Source organism: Ceratotherium simum, chromosome 18 (genome assembly GCF_057802395.1).
Source record: "Ceratotherium simum simum isolate JZ-2026a chromosome 18, ASM5780239v1, whole genome shotgun sequence".
In the NCBI taxonomy this organism is placed as follows: Eukaryota; Metazoa; Chordata; class Mammalia; order Perissodactyla; family Rhinocerotidae; genus Ceratotherium; species Ceratotherium simum.
Genome location: NC_141917.1, coordinates 35810062 through 35832583, shown reverse-complemented (window position 1 = coordinate 35832583; position 22522 = coordinate 35810062). Strand labels below are relative to the sequence as shown.

At 38.3% G+C, this 22522-nt stretch overlaps 1 protein-coding gene across 8 annotated transcripts; it reads left to right on the top strand.

Moving 5' to 3' along the window:
• Window positions 1–615: 615 nt before the first annotated feature.
• TMEM267 (transmembrane protein 267) lies at window positions 616–21274 on the top strand. 8 transcript variants are annotated; one of them, XM_087443251.1, is made up of 5 exons: window positions 617–2192; window positions 8801–8911; window positions 12457–12552; window positions 14788–15175; window positions 18889–21274. In XM_087443251.1, the coding sequence occupies exons 4-5, from the start codon at window positions 14864–14866 to the stop codon at window positions 19222–19224; spliced, it is 648 nt and encodes a 215-aa protein (XP_087299377.1). In that variant the 5' UTR covers window positions 617–2192; window positions 8801–8911; window positions 12457–12552; window positions 14788–14863; the 3' UTR covers window positions 19225–21274. The 8 variants fall into 8 exon arrangements, with proteins under 8 accessions (XP_087299381.1, XP_087299380.1, XP_087299382.1 ...); XM_087443250.1 differs by having other exon boundaries at window positions 617–2235; XM_087443255.1 differs by lacking the exon at window positions 12457–12552 and having other exon boundaries at window positions 616–2192.
• Window positions 21275–22522: the final 1248 nt, after the last annotated feature.

Below are 22522 nucleotides of genomic sequence, written 5' to 3'. Positions count from 1 at the left end.
TGTGGAGCATTCACTATTAATCTTCAAGTTTTTTTTCATTTTTTTTAATAGGCAGAATTGTGGGCATTTGGTACTTAGTCTCTCTACTCCAAGTATTTTTCAGTAGAACCATAAGAAGAGAATTAGATCTTAAAAAATAAATAAATAAATAAAAAACCTAACATAGGCTTCAAGCTAAGGATCGAGCAAAGACTAAATTTTATCTGAACTGTCTCATGAACCAGATATTCCCATTTTTTTGAACATCTGAAAATATTTATACTACAAAGTATGTGAAAGTAAAAGAGGAATGAACTCACTAAATATGCTATTTATTACAACCTTGTCTATTGGGAAAGAACAAAACCACACATCTAAAAAGACCTCAAGACTATACCAGTAGAGCTAGAAATGTTCTAATTAACTTCTGGTTTCTAGAAAAGATCAGCCTCGTGCCAGCCCGGTGGCTTAGCGGTTAAGTCCGTGCGCTCCGCTACTGGCGGCCCGGGTTTGGATCCCGGGCGCGCACCGAGGCAGCGCTTCTCCGGCCATGCTGAGGCCACGTCCCACATACAGCAACTAGAAGGATGTGCAACTATGACATACAACTATCTACTGGGGCTTTGGGGGAAAAAAGGAGGAGGATTGGCAACAGATGTTAGCTCAGAGCCGGTCTTCCTCAGCAAAAAGAGGCGGATTAGCACGGATGTTAGCTCAGGGCTGATCTTCCTCACAAAAAAAAAAAAAGAAAAGATCAGCCTCTTGCTATATAAGGGAAAAAGCAACAGAGGAAACAAGGAGAAAAAGGAGAGCAAAGCAGGCAGAGCCTAGTAGATTAGGAGTGATGTCAATGATTTGATGGGCACAATATTCTATCTTCAGCTCCTCTCCCACTGGGCTCCTTACCACCTTCAGGTCTCAGCACAAGTATCACTTTTTCAGAGGGACCTCTCTGACTACCCTATCTAAAGTTGGCCTCCCAGTTACTCTCTATTACATCACTATTTGTGTCCTTTACGGCAGGTATTACAGTCGTCTAACTTGTTTCTTTGTGGTCTATATCCTCCACTACAACTTGAGCTCCATAAAGTCATACTTTAGCCTCGTTACCAAGCATAATGGCTGGCACACTGAGACCACTCAGTATGTGTTGTATAAATGAACTAGTGCCTCTGGGCAGTACATTGACCACAGAAAAGAACCATAACAATTTTGTTCTATTTTGGTTGCAGGAAGCCACCTGTTTATCCTTCAATAGCTCTAGAAAGCCTAGACTATTATAAGACATGTACCATGCTGCCATAAGGGTAATGCCAAATTGTTACTCCATTCAGACAGAAAAAAAATTGTCCTTAACATGACTAAAAGCATCCAATATTGTGGTTAATGTATTTGGTGACAAATATTTTCAATTTGCTTTTAAGCTAATATGCGGATTAAAATGTGTATAATTTTCCCCCTGAATTTTTTCCATTGGCTAAGAACCAAGAGTGTGAGAAGCAATGAAAAGGTCTATCACTGAGAAACTGAGCCACACTTGAAGGTTCTGTGCGAGGCCTAGGAATTTGCTCGAGATTGAAGATTCCAATTTTCTACTACTTAATTCTCTTTCAACTATGTAATTAATATAAACCACTGCTGCCCTTGCTTTCCATCTGACACTTGTTTTGAGAAATGAAGTAGGAAGGAGTAAGAAATGCCCCTCTTTGAGCCTGTTCTTTTGCGGCAGGGCTTCGTAGAGCCAAATATCAAGCTAGACATCTTGATGCTGAGAGAGCACCCACCAGCACCAAGGCAGGGAGAAGGGATGGGACCTGGCCATAGTCCCAGTAAACAAGCTGCATCTTGTGAGTCCAGTTAATTAGGGGCAAGCTACCCTTTATGCAGTTGCTTTTTCGACTCCTGAGCATTTAGTATCATAAGTGTTTTAGCCATGTCACTGCTGTCCACAGGAAAGAGTAGCCCCCAACGTCCGCCCGCACAGTGGCAAAGAACGATTATTAAGAAATCCCCAAGGGGGCGGTGAAGCGCTACAGAGGAGCGTCTGGTGTGCCAGGTCGCGCGGTCCCTCCGTCTCGTGAAAAACTCTCTCCGACGCCCATCCTGAAGAATCCGTTAAAGAAAGTCGGAAATATCTACACCTTCGGGACCCACGACGGCTCGTGGCTCCCCGCTCAAGCGTCTGGGCCTAAAGCCTGTGCGTCCGACATTCGGTGAGACCACTTCCGCGTCCCCAGCTTCCCGACAGCCACTTCGGTGCGTTGTGGGTATGTCGGCGGCTAAACCGAGAAACAATCCTTTGGTTTGACAGAGGGAAACCAACGAGGCACTTTTCACTTCTCACCCGCTGGTCCCAAAATCTCCTTTTTTAGGGCCGGGCTGGGGAGAACTCGTAGTACCCACTGGCTCGATGAAAGAGCGCTGAGGTATCGGTTCCTGTCGGCTCAGAATGGGGCCAGTATCCCGTCGTCCTCTCGGCGGTGTTGCGGGCTGGAGCCGCTCTGGCCGGGGGCCGTCGTCTCTATCGTGCCGACCGAGGGCAGGAGGAGAGGGGCGGGGCCGCCGTTCGTGCTGCCGCTTTCAATCGCGAAAGGCGAGGGTGTGTGAGGCTGAGAGGCTGCGAGGGATTGGGCGGGAGGGGGACGGAATGGACGCCGCGAAACTGTGTCGTGAGGTGGGAGGTCGGAGGCGGAGACTACTTGAGCCCGAAGTCTGGAAGGTCCAGGTTCCAGATGGAGAGGGCGTGGAGGGAGCAGCAGGCGCGCGGGACCCGAGAGCGAGTGAGGTGTGCGATGCCCCGGCGCCGCCCTCCGGCTTCGTCGCGCCTTCTGGATTCCATAGGCACCCAGCCCTCGCCTAGGCTCTGCCCCTCTGGCCTTTCCCTGGCCCAGGGCGGGGTGCGGGGGTCTCGCCAGAGAAGCCCATTGCCACCTTATCAGGCAGGAGAGCCCTTACCCGCCCCGGATGTCTGGAGGCGTGAACGGTCTAAGTGTGACGTGGTCCATCCCTGCCTATAAAATGTTTAGTTTCTAGGGCTCCAGCCTTCCTGCCCAGTTTTCTTAATCGACAGTTTAATAATTATTGCATCACACCAACCGGAGGAAAGAATGACTGGCTATTTGCTGAGACTTGAAATATGTTGAAATTCAGAATTGTATGTTTTATTCGTAATGGTCATAGGAACCGAACATTTTATATGCAGGTTATAAAAAGTTTCCGTGAAAGTGAGTAGGATTTGTGTTTCTTTCCTTTGCAAATTACCTGCATTAGATTTGGCATCTGCTTTAGGTATTATAACATTAAATATATATCTATATTAACTTTCGCAGCAACTACAGTTCAGTGAAGAAGACTTACTTGTAAAGCACACTAAAGGCAATTATCGGATTTGCTTTTACCTCAGGTTTTTGTAAACATTTGGAGGGGGGAAGGGAGGAAGCAGAAGATGAGTTTACATTGGGAATTTCTTAGCTCTTATTTGTTTTGGCAGAAATAATGTCTAAGAGATTATTAACAGACAAAGCACAATAGTGTATAATTAAAGTAACTGGCTAATTATGTGTTTGTGGTGTTAAGGAAAGGGAAGATTACTATTCTGTTTACTTTGAAAGCCCTATAGTTGGTGGCATTTTACTATAATGGGGTTGGCAGTGGTGGTAGAGTTTGGCCTTTGTAGAAAGTGCTCCTGCAAGTCACAGAGAAAGATTATGATCTGGGTAACTGGCTGTCACTGCAGAGAAGTCATCCCAAATAATATCTTTAGTTATAGGCTGAGGATTGCTTACCTCTTGTACTAATGTAAAGAAATATTTACTAAACACCTTGAGCACATTAGATTTTTATGCATGATAGGTTTAAAAGAAAATTATAATTACTACTCTCAAGGAACCTGGCCAACGAAAGTGAATATGTAAAATAAATATAAAGGTATTTTACATTTTAAGAGGTTTTGGAGTCCGTTCTAGTTTTACTAGGAGGAGCAGGAAGTGGAAAAAGAAAGAGGTAAGGCAAAAATGGGTACACTTAGGTGTCCTAGTCAGAGACAATAAATAAGAGGAAGTACACTTATACAATTTCTCATATTCAGAATCTAATCCAGATATGTTAAAGATCTGTGCCAATAGTTGGAGTGGAACAGATGTCAGAATTGTGTGTTTCTGGCACCATAAATATACCTTTCTAAAAAACAGAAACAGTACTGTTTTAGTTATCTGTTGCTGCACAACAAATTACCCCAAAACTTAAGAGGCTTAAAACAGTGAACAATTATTATCTCACTGAGTCTGTGAGCCAGGACTTTGGAACAGGCTTAGCTGGGTGAGTCTGACCCAGAGTCTCATGAAGTTGCAGTCTAGATATTGGCAGGGCTGCAGGCATCTCAAGGCTTGACTGTGGCTGAAGGATCTCCTTCCAGGTTTACTCATGTGAGCATTTCATTCCTCTCTCATCAAGCAACCTGTTTTATACTTTCCATTTATAAAATGCATTTTGTGCTGCCCCATTATGTGTATGTGTTCTGATCACAAGCCATGATAGTTATTTTGTAAACAATAAGATTTTTTTCACTTTAAATTCAGATTGATCTTTTGATGTTTCACTTTGCTCATGCCACTTTATTAGCTACCTGATCCTTTTAGAATCTGAATTCATGTAAAAATGTAAGGTTAGTAACATGTAAATATATTTTGTGGGGGCTGGCCCTGTGGCAGAGCGGTTAAGTGCGCATGCTGTGCTGCTGGGTGGCCCCGGGTTCGGATCCCCTAGGAACCGCTTGTCAGGCCATGCTGTGGCGGCATCCCACATAAAGTGGAGGAAGATCGGCAAGGATGTTAGCTCAGTGCCAGTCTTCCTCAGCAAAAAGAGGAGGATTGGCACGGATGTGAGCTCAGGGCTGATCTTCCTCACAAAAATAATAATAATAATAATAATAATAAATATATTTTGTGATTATAAAAATCATTTCATGAGTAAAAGAAGATGGATGTAATGCAATGGCTTTATAAAGACATCATGTAATTTGCAATTAAGTGGATAATGACCTTTTATTTTTGTCTGCTTTCTGGGATAAGATTTGACAATAAAATTGCAATTAAATGCATATAGAAGCATATTTTGAGTGGCAGCAGAGTTTTTCTGTTAGGGTTCTGTGTAGTCTGTGCCCAGCCTACATTCTCACTCATCCACCTGAATGGCCACCTTTCTCCTTCCAGCTAACTCATAGGTCTTGGTTTACTGAAGGAGGGGAATATTGCTGCTGCACTTCTCTGGCTTGGTCATTAATTCAAGCTTTCTGTGTCCCGATTCCCATCCAGCTAAGTGGATAATGGTGTTATCTTTGGTTCAAAGGGACACTTTATAAATTTTATATGTACTAAACCTTTAAAGACATTGACTTTTTTATTCATTGAAGTGTTTATTTTGTAAAGTAAAGACAAATTACTCATGATTTGTGGGACCATAAAAGGATTCATGACCTTGGAGGTATCTTTTGTATTTTGGTCATATCTCTTGATTGAAAGTACCTTGAAATCATTATTTCCTCATCCTGGAAGTATCTGTAGACTATAGCCCAATCTTAGTGCTTTAGAGAACAATTTTATTATTGCAAATGAGCAAGAATTTGAGGATTGTTGTAGACTCCGTTATCATTAACAAAATAGTTGTTCTCTGCAAAGCAAATTTTCTTCACATTCATATAAAAGAATTAAAGGAAGCTATATAAGTTTATTTCTTTTTTTTTTAATTAATTAATTTATTTATTTTTTCCCCCAAAGCCCCAGTAGATAGTTGTATGTCATAGTTGCACAGCCTTCTAGCTGCTGCATGTGGGACGCGGCCTCAGCATGGCCGGAGAAGCGGTGCGTCGGTGCGCACCCGGGATCCGAACCCGGGCCGCCAGCAGCAGAGCGCGCGCACTTAACCGCCAAGCCATGGGGCCGGCCCCTATATAAGTTTATTTTATCTGGAGATATAAAAATCTTTTGTACAGACTTTTCATGTGTCAACTGATACATAAATATGAACAAATTATATTACACAATAAATTTGACTTATGATAATTGTATACATTTTTATTGTTTATTCATGTTATTTACTCTAATATTTTTATTAATACATATTTATAATGTTATAAATATGTTTCTACATTTTTGTGTGTGTGTGTGAGAAGATCAGCCCTGAGCTAACATCCATGCCAATTCTCCTCTTTTTGCTGAGGAAGACTGGCCCTGGGCTAACATCTGTGCCTCTTCCTCCACTTTATATGGGACGCCGCCACAGCATGGCTTGCCAAGCGGTGCATGGGTGCGCACCCAGGGTTCTGAACCCGGGCCGCCAGCAGCGAGCATGCGCACTTAACCACTACACCGCGGGGCCGGCCCCGCTACGTTATTTTTAAATTATACTTTTAAGAGGCTGACTTTAGCCTCTTTTGTACAGACTTTATAGGGTCTGAGTTGTTTAATTACTTCTGACTTTAACTTTTCAAAGCAGCTTTACTGGTTTTGTGGTCATAATAGCAAGACATTGAAAATTTTTAGGAAATCAAAGAAAGGAATAAAAAGTAATGATCACATGTTAGCCCACCAGTGAGAGACAAGCCAAATGAACAGCCTTCCGGATTTTTTTAATGTATGTGTACATATTTTTAACAAAAATGTAATGTTTTACATATTTATAGGATACCTTTTATATTTTAATATCTATTGAGCATATTTTCATGTCAATAAATATGGGAATAAGTATTTTTTTAATGGTTGCATAATTGTTTGGAATTTATTTCACTATTCCCATATTTTGGACATACAATTTCTAATTTTTCCTTATTATAAACAATGCCATGCTGAACATCCATATGTAACTCTGTATTTATCTAATTATTTTCTTAGGATAAATTCCTATAATTGGAAATGCTGAGTCAAAAAGTGCTCATTTTTTTAATGATTTTTGATACATATTTTCAAATTGTCGACTAGAAAAGTTATACCAATTTATACTCCTGCTAATACTCTATAAGAGTGATCATTTCTCCACCGCTACTAACAGAAAGTGTTCGCAATCTTTTGTCAGTCTTACACTGAAATCTCATTGTTTTAATTTAAATTCAGTTGATTGCTAATAAAGGTGAAATCTTTTAATAATTTTTTTGACCATTTGTATTTCTTCATTTTTCAAATTGTCTTTTCATAGACATTGCCCACTTTATTATTGGGATACTTGTTTTATTCTTCTTGTTAATTTTAAGAGCCCTTAATAAAGTAAGGCTTCTAATCTTTCTTCATCATAAATGCTCTAAATTTCCTCCATTTATTTGTCTTTAACTTTGCCATGCAGGAGTTTTAGATTTTTATATAGTCACATCTATCAATATTTTAAAAATAATTTTGAGCTCCTCTCTAAAAGTTGAGCTAGCTGGACTATGTACAAGTCTGTTTACAAATTCATATAAATATCCCAAATTTGATAACCAAGCTTATTACAAAGGCTACCTAACTGTGGGAAATTTCCAGGCAGCTAGTCAACAAAACTGATTCCCTTTCTTAATTTAACCAGAGAAATGGTCTACATTGCAAAACCCTAATCCATGTGAATGTGACACTTTAAAAACTAAAGTTGTTTGATTTAACAACACTACTGTATAAAACTGCTTTGCACAGGCTGAAAGTGGATGATCCAGTCTCAGGTTTCGTCTGATGACTGACTCTCTCCAGCAGTACTTAGCAATTAGTGCCTTTTCTAAGAGACCGATTACCAGTATGGACCGGTCATTTCCTGTTCAGTATAGTACATTTTCGAGATTCCTCTTCTAATGTGCCTAGAAGAAAGAAAGAGCCCGCCTTCTACTATATATGCTGAAAAGGCCAAATGCTATCTTCTCCAGCCTCCCTTGCAGCTAGAGTGTGGGCATGTGACCTAGGCCCAGCCAATCAGACACATACCCTGCCCCACCCCAAATTTCGTATTAAGAGCAAAGAAACAAATAGTGCCAAGAATCTTTTAGGGCAGCAGCTGACAGGGCAGCACTGGCAGCAATGCCAGTGGTAATATCTGGTGACGGTTGGGCAGTGTAAGCTGGGCTCAGTGACAGGGAGGTATTCACCAGACCAGTTGTCTGGTCTCTTTTTCACCGAGGTGCTTGAGGGATAGCTTTGAAGCCTGGTTCTTGAAACCTGGCAAGTCTGTGATTTCTTAGTATCCTTTTAATAAGGTTTTTTTGCTTTTACTGCCATGCACTGAAGAACCCTAACTGATACAGGATCTGAGTTAAATAATAATTGTGCCTCTACCCTTTTGGAATTCTACACACATTTTCCCCCCTCCCCATACATATGTTTGATCTGTTTCTGGACTTTGTATTTATCTTTCAGTACTCCTCTGCTTTTTCAAGTTTCTTGGCATTTACTCTTTCAAATGAAATTTAGACACATTCTGTGATGTTCCTAAAAGAAAATCCTTTTATGATTTTGATTAGAATTACATTAAATTTATAGATTAATTTTAGGAGAATGATACCATCAATGTGGTCTTCTTACTCAATAAAATGGTCTGGCTCTTGTATCAGTGAAGTTCCACCAAAGAAGCAGAACTACTTTGTGTGCTAAAGAAGAAGGCATTTATTCCAGGGGTTAGAGCTGTAATTGAGGGGCTGGGAGAGCAGGCTGTGCAGGCTGTTGCCTCTGAGTCTGTTGTTGAGGCTGAAGCTGCTGCAAATCAGCTAGACAGACAGTTGGGAAGGGAAGCTGGATGTGGACGAGAGCAAGAACAGCATGGAGCCTGCACTGGCCTCACCAACTCCAATTTTGATGCTGTGGGTGACCTGCAGGAGAGGCCGGCACTCTTGACCATGTGCAGCCCCAGGATTTGGAGAAGCTGAAGGAAGATCTGGTGGGAGCTGAAGGAGCTGCAGGCCCAGCTGCTTCCCCATGCCAACAAGGTGAGGAAACAGATCAGCAACGAGCTCCACAGTGTGTCTGGCACTGAACTTCAGAGTGTAAAAATACGGCTGCTGCTTCACTTCTGCCTTCCAAGTCTCATGTACAGTGTCTCCTGGAGACAACACTACCCAGAACTGTACAAGGAAGAGAATTCTGGGAAATGTACTTCCAACTTAGCTGAGTTGACATAGCACAAAGCCACCGGAGCTCTAAATAGCTGATTTTTTTGTGTCTTTTAATAGTTTTGTCATTTTCTTCATGTGCATTTCTTGTTTTGTTGATTCCTTGGTATTTCAGTTTTATTGCTGTTGTGAATGTTCATTTTCCCATCTTTTTTTTGTATGATTATTGCTGGTATATTAAAAATATTATTTTAGTATTTATCTTGAATTAGCCACCTTTGCAACTTAAATTCTAACAGTTTTCAATTGGTTTTCTTGGATAGGCAGTCATTTCACTTACAAACTAATATAATTATCTTTTTCTTCCTGATAAGGTAATGATACATTTTCTCCCTTCCTCCCTCCATCCCTTCCTTGCCCCATTACATTGATTAAAACTGCCAGAACAATATTATAATAGGTATACTGTTTCTGACTTTTAAGATAATTTTTCTTGGTGTTCATCATTTTGGTTTTTGGTAAACTAGTGGTTCTCAATGTTTAGTGAACATAAGAATTACCTGGTATTCATAGTTGCTAAAAATGCAGATTCTCAGGAAGGCATGTTACGTTTTACTAAATGCCTTTTAAGCATTTAATATGCAATACCTGGTGGATAACAAATACAATGTATGATCATTTTTCATTAATTCATTCAACAAATACTTATTGAGCCCCTACTATGTGCTAAAGATATAGCAGTGAACAAAGGAGACAAAGTCCTTGCTCTCTGAGCTTTTGTTTTCTTTCCTGAAATGTTTTTGTCACACAAACACTTGAAAGAGAGGCAAGTCTTTTGGCTCTAAAGGTATTACTTGGACCAGCATTTAAGCTTAGCTTCTTTGAGCCAATTAGGCCACTATATTTTTCTTTTTAACCAGTTTAAAAGTGGTGAATTATATTGCATTCTGGTCAGAGAATTTGGCCTGAACATTTCCACTTTTTAGATTTTACTGAAGTTTTTCTTGTGGATGAGTAAATATATAGTTAATTTTTATAAATGTTCCATGGAGATTTGGAAAGAATGTGTATTCTATGTAATATATACAGTTTTAGAGCTGTATATGAAATCAAATTTGTAATTATATTATTCAGATTATCTATACTTTTTTTTGGCTACTTGATTTAATTTATATATTTTACTGCTTTGCTGTTTGACATATAAGCATCTTCTTATATAACTTTATTATGACTTGAATATTTTATCCCTTTTAGTCCTAGTAAATCTTTTACCATGAATTCCATGTTTGATGTTAATGTTACCACTGCTGCTTTATTTTGTTTGTATTTTCTAGATAGATATTTTCTCATCTCTTTATTTTCTACATTGCTGAGACTTTTTGTTTGAGATGTTTTCTTATGAACAATAACTTGGTGGATGTTTCCTTTTGCCTCAGTCTGTCTCTCTATAGAGAAATTTAATACATTCACATTTATTTTAGTATTTGTGTTTGATATGTTTCGTCCCTATTGCTTTTGGCGGGGGAGGATAGGGGTAAAGTTTTCTTCTTTCCTTTTTTTCCTTTTCTGTTTGCTGTATTGATCAAGTTTCCTTTATTCCTCCCCCTAGACATTTAGAAGTCTTGCTACTCAATTCTTTTTTTCCCAGAAATTGTACATAGGTGTTACAATTTCTAAGGCAAAAAACTCTTAAAATTTACAGTTGTCACATAGGTGCTATAATTTAGTTATGTTTAGAATCCTATAGTCATGGTCCTTTTCTCTCAGAGCTCTGTAAATGTTGCCCCACAAATTTTCAATATTTTGGCATTTAGTGTTTGTATCAAACACATTCTTCTTCTTTTACAGATAACCTTTTTTTTTTGGACTTGGAAACTCGTAAGGATTTTCCCTGTATTTTTTTAATCTAGTTTTTTCTTTCCATGCCCAAATCTTTGTCCATTTTTTCCCCTCAAGCTTTGGAAAAATTCTTTGATAATGTTCGTATTCAGTAATTGTGTTTTTTGAAGCATTCATTTTACTATGCATTGCTTCTACTGACCTTGTATGTGGGCAATCAGGTTTTTTGTCTCCATAATCTCTTTCTTATTTTCAGATTGTTTCTTTATTTTATTTTATTTTTTTATAATTTTATTTATTCATTTTTTTCCCCCAAAGCCCCAGTAGATAGTTGTATGTCATAGCTGCACATCCTTCTAGTTGCTGTATGTGGGACGCGGCCTGAGCATGGCCAGAGAAGCGGTGCGTCGGTGCTCGCCCGGAATCCGAACCCGGGCCGCCAGCAGCGGAGTGCACGCACTTAACTGCTAAGCCACGGGGCTGGCCCCTTAACATTTTACTTTTTTTTTCTTTTTTTTTTGTGAGGAGATCAGCCCTGTGCTAACATCTGCCAATCCTCTTTTTTTTTTTTTTTTTTTTTGCTGAGGATGACTGGCCCTGGGCTAACATCCGTGCTCATCTTCCTCCACTTTATATGGGACACCGCCACAGCATGGCTTGCCAAGCAGTGCGTTGGTGCATACCTGGGATCCAAACCGGCGAACCCTGGGCCGCCGCAGCAGAGCACACACACTTAACCACTTCTGCCACCAGGCCGGCCCCCCTCAGATTGTTTCTTTAATGTGAAAGCCTGCTGTTGTTATTGACAATAAAGTACATTTTCCTAACTTTAACATCTTTATTGGAGTATAATTGACACTTACTAAACTGTACATAGTTAAAATGTACAATTTGATACATTTTGAAGTATGTGTGAAACAATTACCACAATCAAGATAATGAACAGATCTGTCCTCCCAAAGTTTCCCTATGCTCCTTTTTAATCCTTTCTGCCCCTCCTGTCCCCAGGCAACACTGATCTGCTGTCACTTAGATTAGTTTGCATTTTCTGGAATTTTATGTAAATGGAATCATACATGTACTCTTTTAAAAAACATTTCTAAATGAAAATTTCAAACATACAGAAAAGTAGAGGATAGTATAATGAGCTACAGTATATCCATTACCTAAATTTAACAATTATAACATTTTCCCATACTTGGCTTCATTTATTTACTTTTTTTAAATCAATAGACTTTATTTTTTATAGTAGTTTTAGGTTTACAGAAAAATCAAGCAGATAATACAGAGTGTTCCTATATTCCCTCTCCCTCTGCACACATTTCTCCATATTATTAACATGTTGCATTGGTATGGTAAGTACATTTGTTACAACTAATGAGCCAATATTGATAAAATATTATTGACTAAGGTCCATAGTTTACATTAGGGTTCATCCTTGTGTTGTATGGTCCTATGGGTTTTGACTATGTACTCTGTTTTTTTGGTCTAGCTTCTTTCACTTAGTATTATTTTGAGGTTCATCCACGTTTTTATATGTATGACTTTTTTGTTTCTTTTTATTCCACATTTTGTTTATCCAGTTGGGTTGTTTCCAGTTTGGAGCTAATGTAGATGAAGCTGCTATGAACGTTCTTGTACAAGTCTTTGCATGGACATATGCTTTCATTTCTCTTAAGGTAAATACCTAGGAGTGGAATGACTGAGTCATATGGCAGGAATATGTTTAACTTTTTGAGAAACTGGAAAGTGGTTGTACCATTTTACACTTCCACCCAGTGTGTGAGAGTTCTGGTTGCTCCACATCTTACCAACATTTGGGATGGTCAGTCTTTGATTGTAGCCATTCTAATAGGTACATTTGGTATCTCATTGTGGTTTTAATTTGCATTTCCCTAATAGTTAATGATGTTGAGCGTATTTCATGTGCTCATTGGCCATATGTGTATCATCTTTGTAAAGTATCTTTTCAAATCTTTTGCCCATTTTTGTATTGGTTTGTTTTTCTGTTATTTTGTTTTGAGAATTCTTTATTATAGATACAAATCCTTTATCAAATATGAAGTATACAAATATTTTCTCCTAGTCTGTAGCTTGTCTTCATTTTCGTAACATTGTCTTTCAAAGAGCACAAGTTCTTAATTTTGACGAAGTTCTAATTTATCAGTTTTTTAAAATAGATTGAGCTTTTGGTATTGCATCTGAGAACTCTTTGTATAATGTAAGAACACAAAAATAGTCTCCTATGTTTTCTTCTAGAAGTTTTATAGTTTTATGTTTTAATTTTAGGTCTGTGATCTATTTTGAGTTAATTTTTATATATGGAGTAAGGTATGGATTAAGTTTCAGTATTTCTGCATATGGATATCCAGTTGTTCTGGCACCATTTGTTGAAAGGAATATCTTTTCTCCATTGACTTGCGTTTGCATGTTTGTCAAAAATCAATTGACCATGTATGTGTGGATCTATTTCTGATCCCACTCTCTATTCTGTTCCATTGATCTATTTGTCTATCTTTATACCAATGCCACACTGTCTTGATTACTGTAGCTTTATAATAAGACTTGAAATCAGATGGTGTAAAGCCTTCAACGTAGTTCCTCTTTTTCAAAGTTGTTTTCCTGTTCTAGGTCTTCTGCATTTCCCTATAAATTTTAGAATATATATAATGAGTTATGTATAGTTTTTATTACAGAATGGAAGTTGAGTCATTCTCAAGAAATCATTTAGTTATACTTTAGTCTCAGAATTAAAACAAAATAATACAAAAGAAAAGTTTCAGGTTACACACAATATTGATAACTTTACCTAGATAAACGATTTCAATATTCTATGCCAGGTAACATAGAATTATGAATTATAATTCCGCACAGAATTATAATTGCCTTTTAATATCAGTTAAGTTTCTTTGGTTAAAGGGAACAGAAAGGAAAAAAGGATTTATTGGAAAAATGCTGGGGTAGCTCATAGAAGTGAAGAGTGAGCTGCAGGAACTAGGGTAGCTCTAAGAACCTTAGAGATTGGACCTGAGGATTTAGTGTCCTCATGATTCTTTTTTCTAGGCTATTTCACATAGTGGAGCCCATGGTCTGCAAGAAGAAAAGGAACTTTCCCCACCTGCTCCACTGAGGAAAATTCTGGAAAGGAGTCTGATTGGCCCAGCCTGGGCACCTTCATCACTAATCACTACTAATCTAATCACTACTGAAAATGATTACTGACTACTAATTAATCACTGCTACTAATAAGGGACACAGGGAATTTTAATTGGTCAGCTCTGGAGTTTGAGTATGATGATAAGCAGTTTTCTCAAAGGAAGGGGATGCTGTTAACAGAAGTATGAAAAGTAGTTGCTGGGTTCACAGACACAATGGATGACCACTACCATGTAATACACATTGCTGAGAGAGAGAACTATTTGATGACCTAAAAGTAATAGACTACAGTTGGTGGACTTTCTTAAAATTCCCTTGATACATACTTATCATATAAACTGTTGTTCCTACAAAGCTAATCTATTCTCTTTGGGCCACGTGGCATATTATATATAACATGTAATAAATACCAGTTTTTTATACTTGAAAGTTGTTAAGAGAGTAGATCTTAAATGCTCTCACCAAAGGAAAAAAAAGGTAACTATGCAAGGTGTTGGATGTGTTAACTTTATTGTGGTAATTGTTTCACTGTATGTAAGTATATCAAAACATCACCTTGTACACCTTAAACTTACACAGTGTTATACGTCAATTATGTCTCAATAAAGCTGGGAAAAATAAAATGATATTACTGACAACAGTTTAAAAAATCAGCAGTTTTTACCACTTGGTTTTCTATTTGTGAAATTATTGTTTTGTTTAAATATTATATGGCAACTCATAATCTTCATTAATATTTTCTCTGCTTTCTATTTTAGGGTGACTGGAAATGTAGACAAGAATAAGCTGTTAGTATCCTGATGGCTTTTAGTATACGCTGACACATTGTTTGTGATGGCATCCGAGACTGAGATGACCCACGCTTTACTCCAGTCTTGTAGTCCTGAATCTCTTATTTCTAGCCTTGGTCTGGGGATATTTTCCCTAGTAGCTGACAGACTTCTTCAGTTTTCCATAATTCAGCAAAATGACTGGCTGCGTGCCCTGTCAGATAACGCAGTACATTGTGTGATTGGCATGTGGTCGTGGGCAATAGTCATTGGAGTCAAGAAGAAGACTGACTTTGGGGAAGTCATTTTAGCTGGATTTTTAGCCTCTGTTATTGATGTCGACCACTTTCTTCTAGCTGGATCCCTATCTTTAAAGGTAAGAAGCATGTAGGTTTAATTTTTATGGTTTTTCCTTTAATTTCTTTCGCACCATTATATTGATCTTCACAGTATCATTTTAGTGAGAGCTAGAGAAGATGTGCCTTATTTTAAAATAAGAAGCTCATTCACCCAACTTTTTCAAGCACTTGGTACTTCCCTTAAGGTGCACCAGACACATTGCTAATCAAGTTATGTGGCATCACAAAGTGCATGGATGTGCATACAGCAAGGACTCACTAATTGTACCTGAGGTGTTACATGCTGACTTTACAGAGAGTATTTAGCCAAATCTTGACGGAAGGATTAGCTCACTGGTTTAAAGTAATGGGAGTCATTCTTGGGGCTGTCCTAGTTCTTTCTGTATCAGTGTTCTTTCTTCAGGACCACACTTAAATTTTTCCCCTTATTCATATGTTTTACAGTTAGTATGCAGCTCCCAAGTGCTCTATAACAGTTGAATAGCTTTAAGATGATTCCCAGTCCTGGGGAATGACTTTAATGGATTCATTCCCTGAGTCCCTTTTGGGGCCAAAGGTGTGCATGTCAATGAACTGATTAGGACACCGTCCCTGGTGGAGAAATTGAGGAATTTCACTGAGGCTTCAGGGGTTTAGCTATACCATAACCTATTAGCCTTGCAAATGAACTATACTAAAAATGGCAGTTCAAATAATATTTTCTAAGGGTCAGCAGATTTCCTACCTTTTACGTGTTTATGATCTGCAAACATTTAAGGAAAGAAATACAAACTCTCATAGAGCAAGGACTTTGTCTGCTTGGTTTGCCACTGGCCTAGAACAGTACCTGGCTCACCTCGTAGATGTTCAGTAAATATTTGTTGAACGAATGAGAAGTGATCACTTCTTCTTCCTGTTATGTGTCAAGTACTGAACCAGGTATTTCTCAGAGGTTGTCTCACTTATTTAGAAATTTAATCAGTAAGAAATCCATAATTCCTGATTAAAGACAACTTTTAACTTCTTTGCTGTACTTCTGTAACATACTTCTGTTAACAGCATAACAGTAGAGGCAGCATAACATTGCTGTTTAAGACTGCAATCAGAAGACCTGAGTTTGAATCCTAGTTGTGAGGTGTTAGAAGAGGACTTTTCTTCTTTAGGTCAATTTCCTTATCTGTAAAATGTAGATTATCATGTTAGTTACCTCATAGGGTTGTTGTGCGGATAAATGAGCGTTATATGACACACCCTAGCGAATAGTTAACAATAAATGTTAGAGATTGGGATAAGCTATGAAGTATTATAAAAAGTATGTTCATGAAAGCATTCATCTAGAATTTAACTATGCTCTTGTAGTTTTTAAAAACATATGGCCTGTCTACTGTATTTATTCTTTGATTCATGTAGAAGCAGTAGTGTTAAGAATATGAGCCATAGAGTCAGACTCAGATTCAAATCTCGGCTCTGTCACTTAATAACCGCAAGATATGGGGAGAGTTACTTAGCCTCTTTAAGTCTGTTTCCTTCTCTGTCAAATAATCTCTATCTCATAGGATTGTTTTAAGGATTAAATGAGATAATGCATATAAAGTATAGTATAGTGCTGGTATTGATCCTTATTTTAGAATGAAGTATTAAAAATTTTTCACTTTCTCCATAAGATTGTATGTGATCATCAGTAATAAATATCAAAGCTGAATAAGTATTTATGATATTTATTTTTAAGTATCTAATTTTACTACTTTTTTTTTTTTGGTGAGGAAGATTAGCTGTGATCTAACATCTGTTGCCAATCCCCCTTTTTTTGCTGAGGCAGACTGGCCCTGGGCTAACATCCATGTCCATCTTCCTCTACTTTATATGGGAAGCCGCCACAGCATGGCTTGATAAGCGGCGCGTAGGTCTGTGCCCAGGATCCAAACCCTCGAACCCCAGGTGGCTAAAGTGGAGCGCACGAACTTAACCACTACACCACCGGGCTGGCCCCGATTATTTTACTTCTGTTTTTTAAGTGATCTATTTTTACTTCAGTAATTTTATGATAACATCTTTTTCTTCTTTCATTATACATTATTTTTCTATGAATGAAAAATCTGCATTAATATTTTAGAAATCAGCCCAAGCAACAGAAATTTCTTGTTTCTCCTTTAGCATCTATTAATATAAACAGACTTCACAAATAAAAGCGTGAAGAGTCAATATCCCTCCAGATATATCCAGAGCCTAACTGCTCATCATCTCAACATCTGGCTATTGCTTTCTTCCAAGTAATGATGACCATAGGCTCCCTCATCCCACCCTGCCTTAGGAGTATGATACATTGTGGGTATCAAACTTAAACACAAAGGTGGGGACAAAAATGGAATAATTCAACAGAAATTTTATGAGTGCTGACAAAGTAGAAATAAAACAACTAAAAATGTGGATGAGAAGGGAGAGGGAAGAGGAATGTAGAATGAACTCTTTGATGTGCAGTCAATAGGTGGGAGTTAAGGAACGCTGGTTTAAGGGTTTATAGGGCTTCCCAGCTTAAGGGTGGTCTGATTTGACTGTGGCAAGGTACAGTCTCTTTGATGGATGACTTTTTTTTTTTAATGTGGTGGGAAGTTTGTGTCCTTTACATTTTTTTTTTTTACTACTTCTTTTCCCCTTCACCACCTCATCTCCAAAGGGTACCTCTCCCTTCTTATTTACCATCTTCTCCCCCAGAACCAATGCCTTTCAAAGCTTTGAATCACGCCCGCTTACAGTCCTTTCTCTGTGGTCAGTGCTCTGATACCAGGACCCTTTTCAGTGTTTTCACACTTTGGTTGAACTTTCTCTTCCAAGTGGTAATTGTAGATCAGCTTAGGTTTCCTCTCCTCTCTCTTCAATGCAGTTTTTCCTGGCCTGTGATGGGAGTGTGAGCGAGAGCTCACTGATTTGGTGTTTAATAAATACTTTGGAGTATTTGAAGTTCGAGCATTCTCTGAATTCTGTGTATGCTGAGTGGGATTTGGTATAGTTTTATTTGTCCTTGTTCTGTAATGTTTTGGAAGATATGTGGGGAAATTTGGATTTAGGCAATCTATCCTCAGCTTTCTTTTTATTAGGAATTTTCTAGTTGCAAATTAGCCTTTAAAGTATGTGAGAACAAAATCTTATGCATGGATCATTCAGGGGTTAAGCCTGAAATTTTCATTCGTTCAGATACTGATTACATTTTTTGCAGTGATTTAGAAATTTTACTGAAGTTTAACTCAACTTTAGAATACTTATTTAAAATAATCTTTCTAAATGTTGTAAATAAATTCTGAAAGCATTCAAGACTAATATAAAATGGTTATAACAAAAATATTCCCCTTTTGTGCCTTTATTAATTGAAGAATATTTTATTCTGTTGTGAGATGTTTCTCAACGCTCTTAGAGGCCCCAGACAATTCTTTAAAACTCCAGATTTACACATATCATACATTTGGGATATAAATTACATTCATATTGTGACTTTTCTAAGCAAATAATAGAAAACTTAAAAAATTAATCACCATATTCTTGAGGTCTTGGTTTCATTTTTAATGCAAAGGATGTTCTGCTCACGCTTTTTTCTTCTTTGCCTTGTACGTAATAGATTTAATGCATGTATTTGGAGGTGGCATAGAAAATGTTTCCCTTGCATTTCCAATAGACTCCTGGAAAATATTTTACAATAGTAAGAAGCACCTGTAAAACTTCGGCCAAGAAGGCAATGACACTAGCTGCTTCTTTTCAGGCTGCTTTGACTCTTCCACGGAGACCGTTCCTTCACTGTTCTACTGTGATACCCGTTGTGGCTCTGACCCTGAAGTTTACTGTGCACTTTTTCAAGCTCAGAGACTCGTGGTGCTCTCTTCCCTGGATGTTATTTATATCCTGGAGCTCACACCATGTCCGAGATGGAATTCGTCACGGCTTGTGGATATGCCCATTTGGAAAAACTTCTCCTCTGCCATTCTGGCTTTATGTGATAATCACATCATCTTTACCTCACATCTGTTCGTTCGTTATGTATTTAACAGGGACCAGACGAATGATGTCTTCAAAACATGGAATTCTTATTGATGTCTGAGGTAACCATATGGCAATCTCAGAGAAGCAAATGATTCAGACAATGATAACTAAGGGTAGCTGACATCAAAGTGGATTTTTAAAAACATATTAGGTACTTATATTAATTATTATAATTCCTGAGTCCTCTTGTCAGGAGGCATGTACAATTTTTTAAAAATTTATATACTTGGGGCCGGCCCCGTGGCTTAGCGGTTAAGGGCGCGCGCTCCGCTACTGGCGGCCCGGGTTCGGATCCCGGGCGCGCACCGACGCACCGCTTCTCCGGCCATGCTGAGGCCGCGGCCCACGTACAGCAACTAGAAGGCTGTGCAACTATGACATACAACTATCTACTGGGGCTTTGGGGCGAAAAAAGAAAAAAGGAGGAGGATTGGCAATAGATGTTAGCTCAGGGCCAGTCTTCCTCAGCAAAAAGAAGAGAATTAGCACGGATGTTAGCTCAGGGCTGATCTTCCTCACAAAAAAATAAATAAATAAAACTGTTAAAAAAAAATTTATATACTTGTAATTCTATTTCTTCTCTAACACTCTAGTGCAATATTAGAGTTTCATTTATTCAGTGATATATTTTTATTGTTTCTTCTGTTTATCTGGCTTTACTAATAACTCTATTAGATTAACATCCATTAAGTTTTCTGAAAGGAAGCCTTTAAGGTAGTCCATTAGCTGATGAAAAACAGCTCAAATTTTAGGGTGACTAATTTGTGGAAAGTTAGCATTATATTTGGATCCACATTTTCCTGAGATATTGAAACAGTGAAATGACCAAAATAAATGGGGTCATGAGTAAGGCTTATAGTGAACTCGAACATTATTTCATGTGTGTTGACGCTGACTGAAGTTTAATTTGCCAAGTGCTTTAGTGAGTTGTGATTATTGGCAGAATCTGTTCAGTGCACTTGTGAGAAATCACTATAATATTCATAAAAGACCATAACTAACATTAGGTCTAGGTTATTGTTTTGGAAATCAGTTTAGGGAATAATCACTGTAATACATTAGCTATCGTAACATCTTATTATTTTTTCAGTATCTTTGCCCAAATATCTCATGTGTTAGGGTTTTCACTGTTTTGAAAAACATAACTAAACTTAACAAAATATTTGTTAAAAATTAACAAAATATTGATAGTTGGCTCACAACCATAGAATTTGAATTCACACAGAAAAGGACTTAACCAGTAATGTCATTTCAAATGTAAACTCCTGAATGGGCCATTAAAATTGTTTTAGTTGCTATCAATTTGTTTACACACTATTCTAAAGTATTATACCAGTTAAATCATTTTTAAAAATCTGTCTGATACTGAAAAAACATATTTTTTTCAAAATAAAGTCATTTTAGGAAATTTGCTTTTTCCTTTGTTCTTTCAAATTGACCTTCTGTTAAAAGTGATTAACCTTTATTAGAGAAGGAAAATTTAGTTGCTGTAAATTTTGCATCTGCACAGTTTAATGTTATTTTGATATAAAAGTCAATGTCCCAAAGGCACCTGCTTTTTTTTGTAGGATATGTGTCATCTGCTGTCTTCAGATTTTCTTTCACATTGGATTTGTAATGCTGGTGGTTGTGTGCCTTATACTCTGAGAAATTATGAAGCAATGGATTATCCAAAGCAGATTTTTCTTATTTATTAAGTTAAACAGAGTTCTGTAAATTGTTATAAAAGTTCAAGCTCTAGTTTAGTTTAGTTTTTCTTTTTGTTGTTAACCAACTGGGTGCATTCCATTATATTTTACAGTCTATTGGATCTTTGTCTTTTGGGAGTAATTATTGTGTCAGTTTGGTTGGTTTAATAGTAAATATTATATGGGGGGGTAAATTTGATTAAGGTGGAGATTTTTATAAAGCATATGATTTCAGAAACCCATGGAAATAAAGCATATATCTTGTGTAACTTTTTCTGACTAAATAATAAAACTCTACTTTTTTCTTTCCCTGTATTAAACAAAGGAATATCATTAGAATAAAGGGACTTATTTAAGAATGTCACATTGGCATTTGGGGGGTTGTCCTAACTTTGTTTAGTAGAATGGGGATTCACTGTGGCCATGACTCCTTGCTTAAACAATAACTGCAAATTTTAAGTGTGGGTTTATCTTTGTTCCTATCTCTACCATCAAAAATGTTCCTTGTCCTCTAAATGGTCTCTGACGGCTGTGGTCATGACCTCTAGAAATATAACCCCCAACTTCCCATGCTACCATTTTGTTCCTGCTCCTAGTGAAAGAGCTTGTGTCAATACATCATTATTGGAAGGTGGATTGTATCTCGTTTGCATGTGTGTGTTTTCTCCATCCTCTAGACATCCTCCATTCACTTAGTGTTTCCCTCTTGGCTGTTCCACTGATCTGACCTCCCAATCTACTGTTTTCTTGAGCTATGTCCGTTATGCTGGCTACTCAGGAGAATTTCCACCAGTGAACTATTTTCTACTCATCCCCAAGCCAAGTTTTTCTTTAGTGGTGGGCTAAGAACCCCTGTTGTGGATGGGTTAAAACTCCCATTTTTCCTCACCCTCTTTCTTTAACTTAGACCTTTCTTCTCCTAGGCAGCTAGCTGCCCCCCGCCCAACCCACCTCCCTGCCAACACCCACCCAATCAGGCAGATACTCCCTGGCTCCTTTTTCTTTGGCTGTTGGAACAATTACTTAGTTTTTCCCATTTTCCCAGCTGAAGAGGAGAGGAATGGGGGCTATTCTGGTCCTTGCTCGCCACTGTCACAGCTAAACCTTTTATCCATCATAGTTCTCAGTTTTCTTCATTTGCTATCTCATTCCACTGGTCACTCCAAATCTTCCTTACCCTCAGATACTACCCTCTAAGACTCACCGTCACCTCCTTTGATGGTATGAGCACCTGGATCCCTTTTTCCTTTTATTCCAACCCTTGATTTTATCCTTTGATGAGCCATACATAGGTCCGAGCCCGGGATCCAAACCTGTGAACCCTGGGCTACCAAAGCAGAGCACCTGAAACCTGGGCTTCAATATTCCTCTCTTCTTCTATACCACCACCTCTTATCGCCATATCACGTCAGCCATCCACCAGTACCACAGGCCTCGGTCCTCCTTTTAGGTGACACTGCTTATCTCTGAGATCTCGAACTTTGTTTCCTTTTTCTAGACCAGTGGTTCCCAAACTCTAGCATACATCAGAATCACCTGTAAGGCTTGTTAAACCAGCAGTTACTTGAGACCCAGGCCCAGAGTTTTGAGTTGGTAGGTCCTGAGAATTTGCGTTTCCAGCCAGTTCCCAGTGGATATCAATGCTGCTGTTCAGGAACCATACTTTAA

What these genes read in the sequence shown, in the direction of transcription:
- TMEM267 (XM_087443256.1), top strand. Translation starts at nt 14,864, where the DNA reads ATGGCATCCGAGACTGAGATGACCCACGCTTTACTCCAGTCTTGTAGT. An exon ending in CTGGATCCCTATCTTTAAAG is followed by an intron (nt 15,176 to 18,888) that starts GTAAGAAGCATG and finishes GCTTCTTTTCAG; the next exon opens with GCTGCTTTGACTCTTCCACG.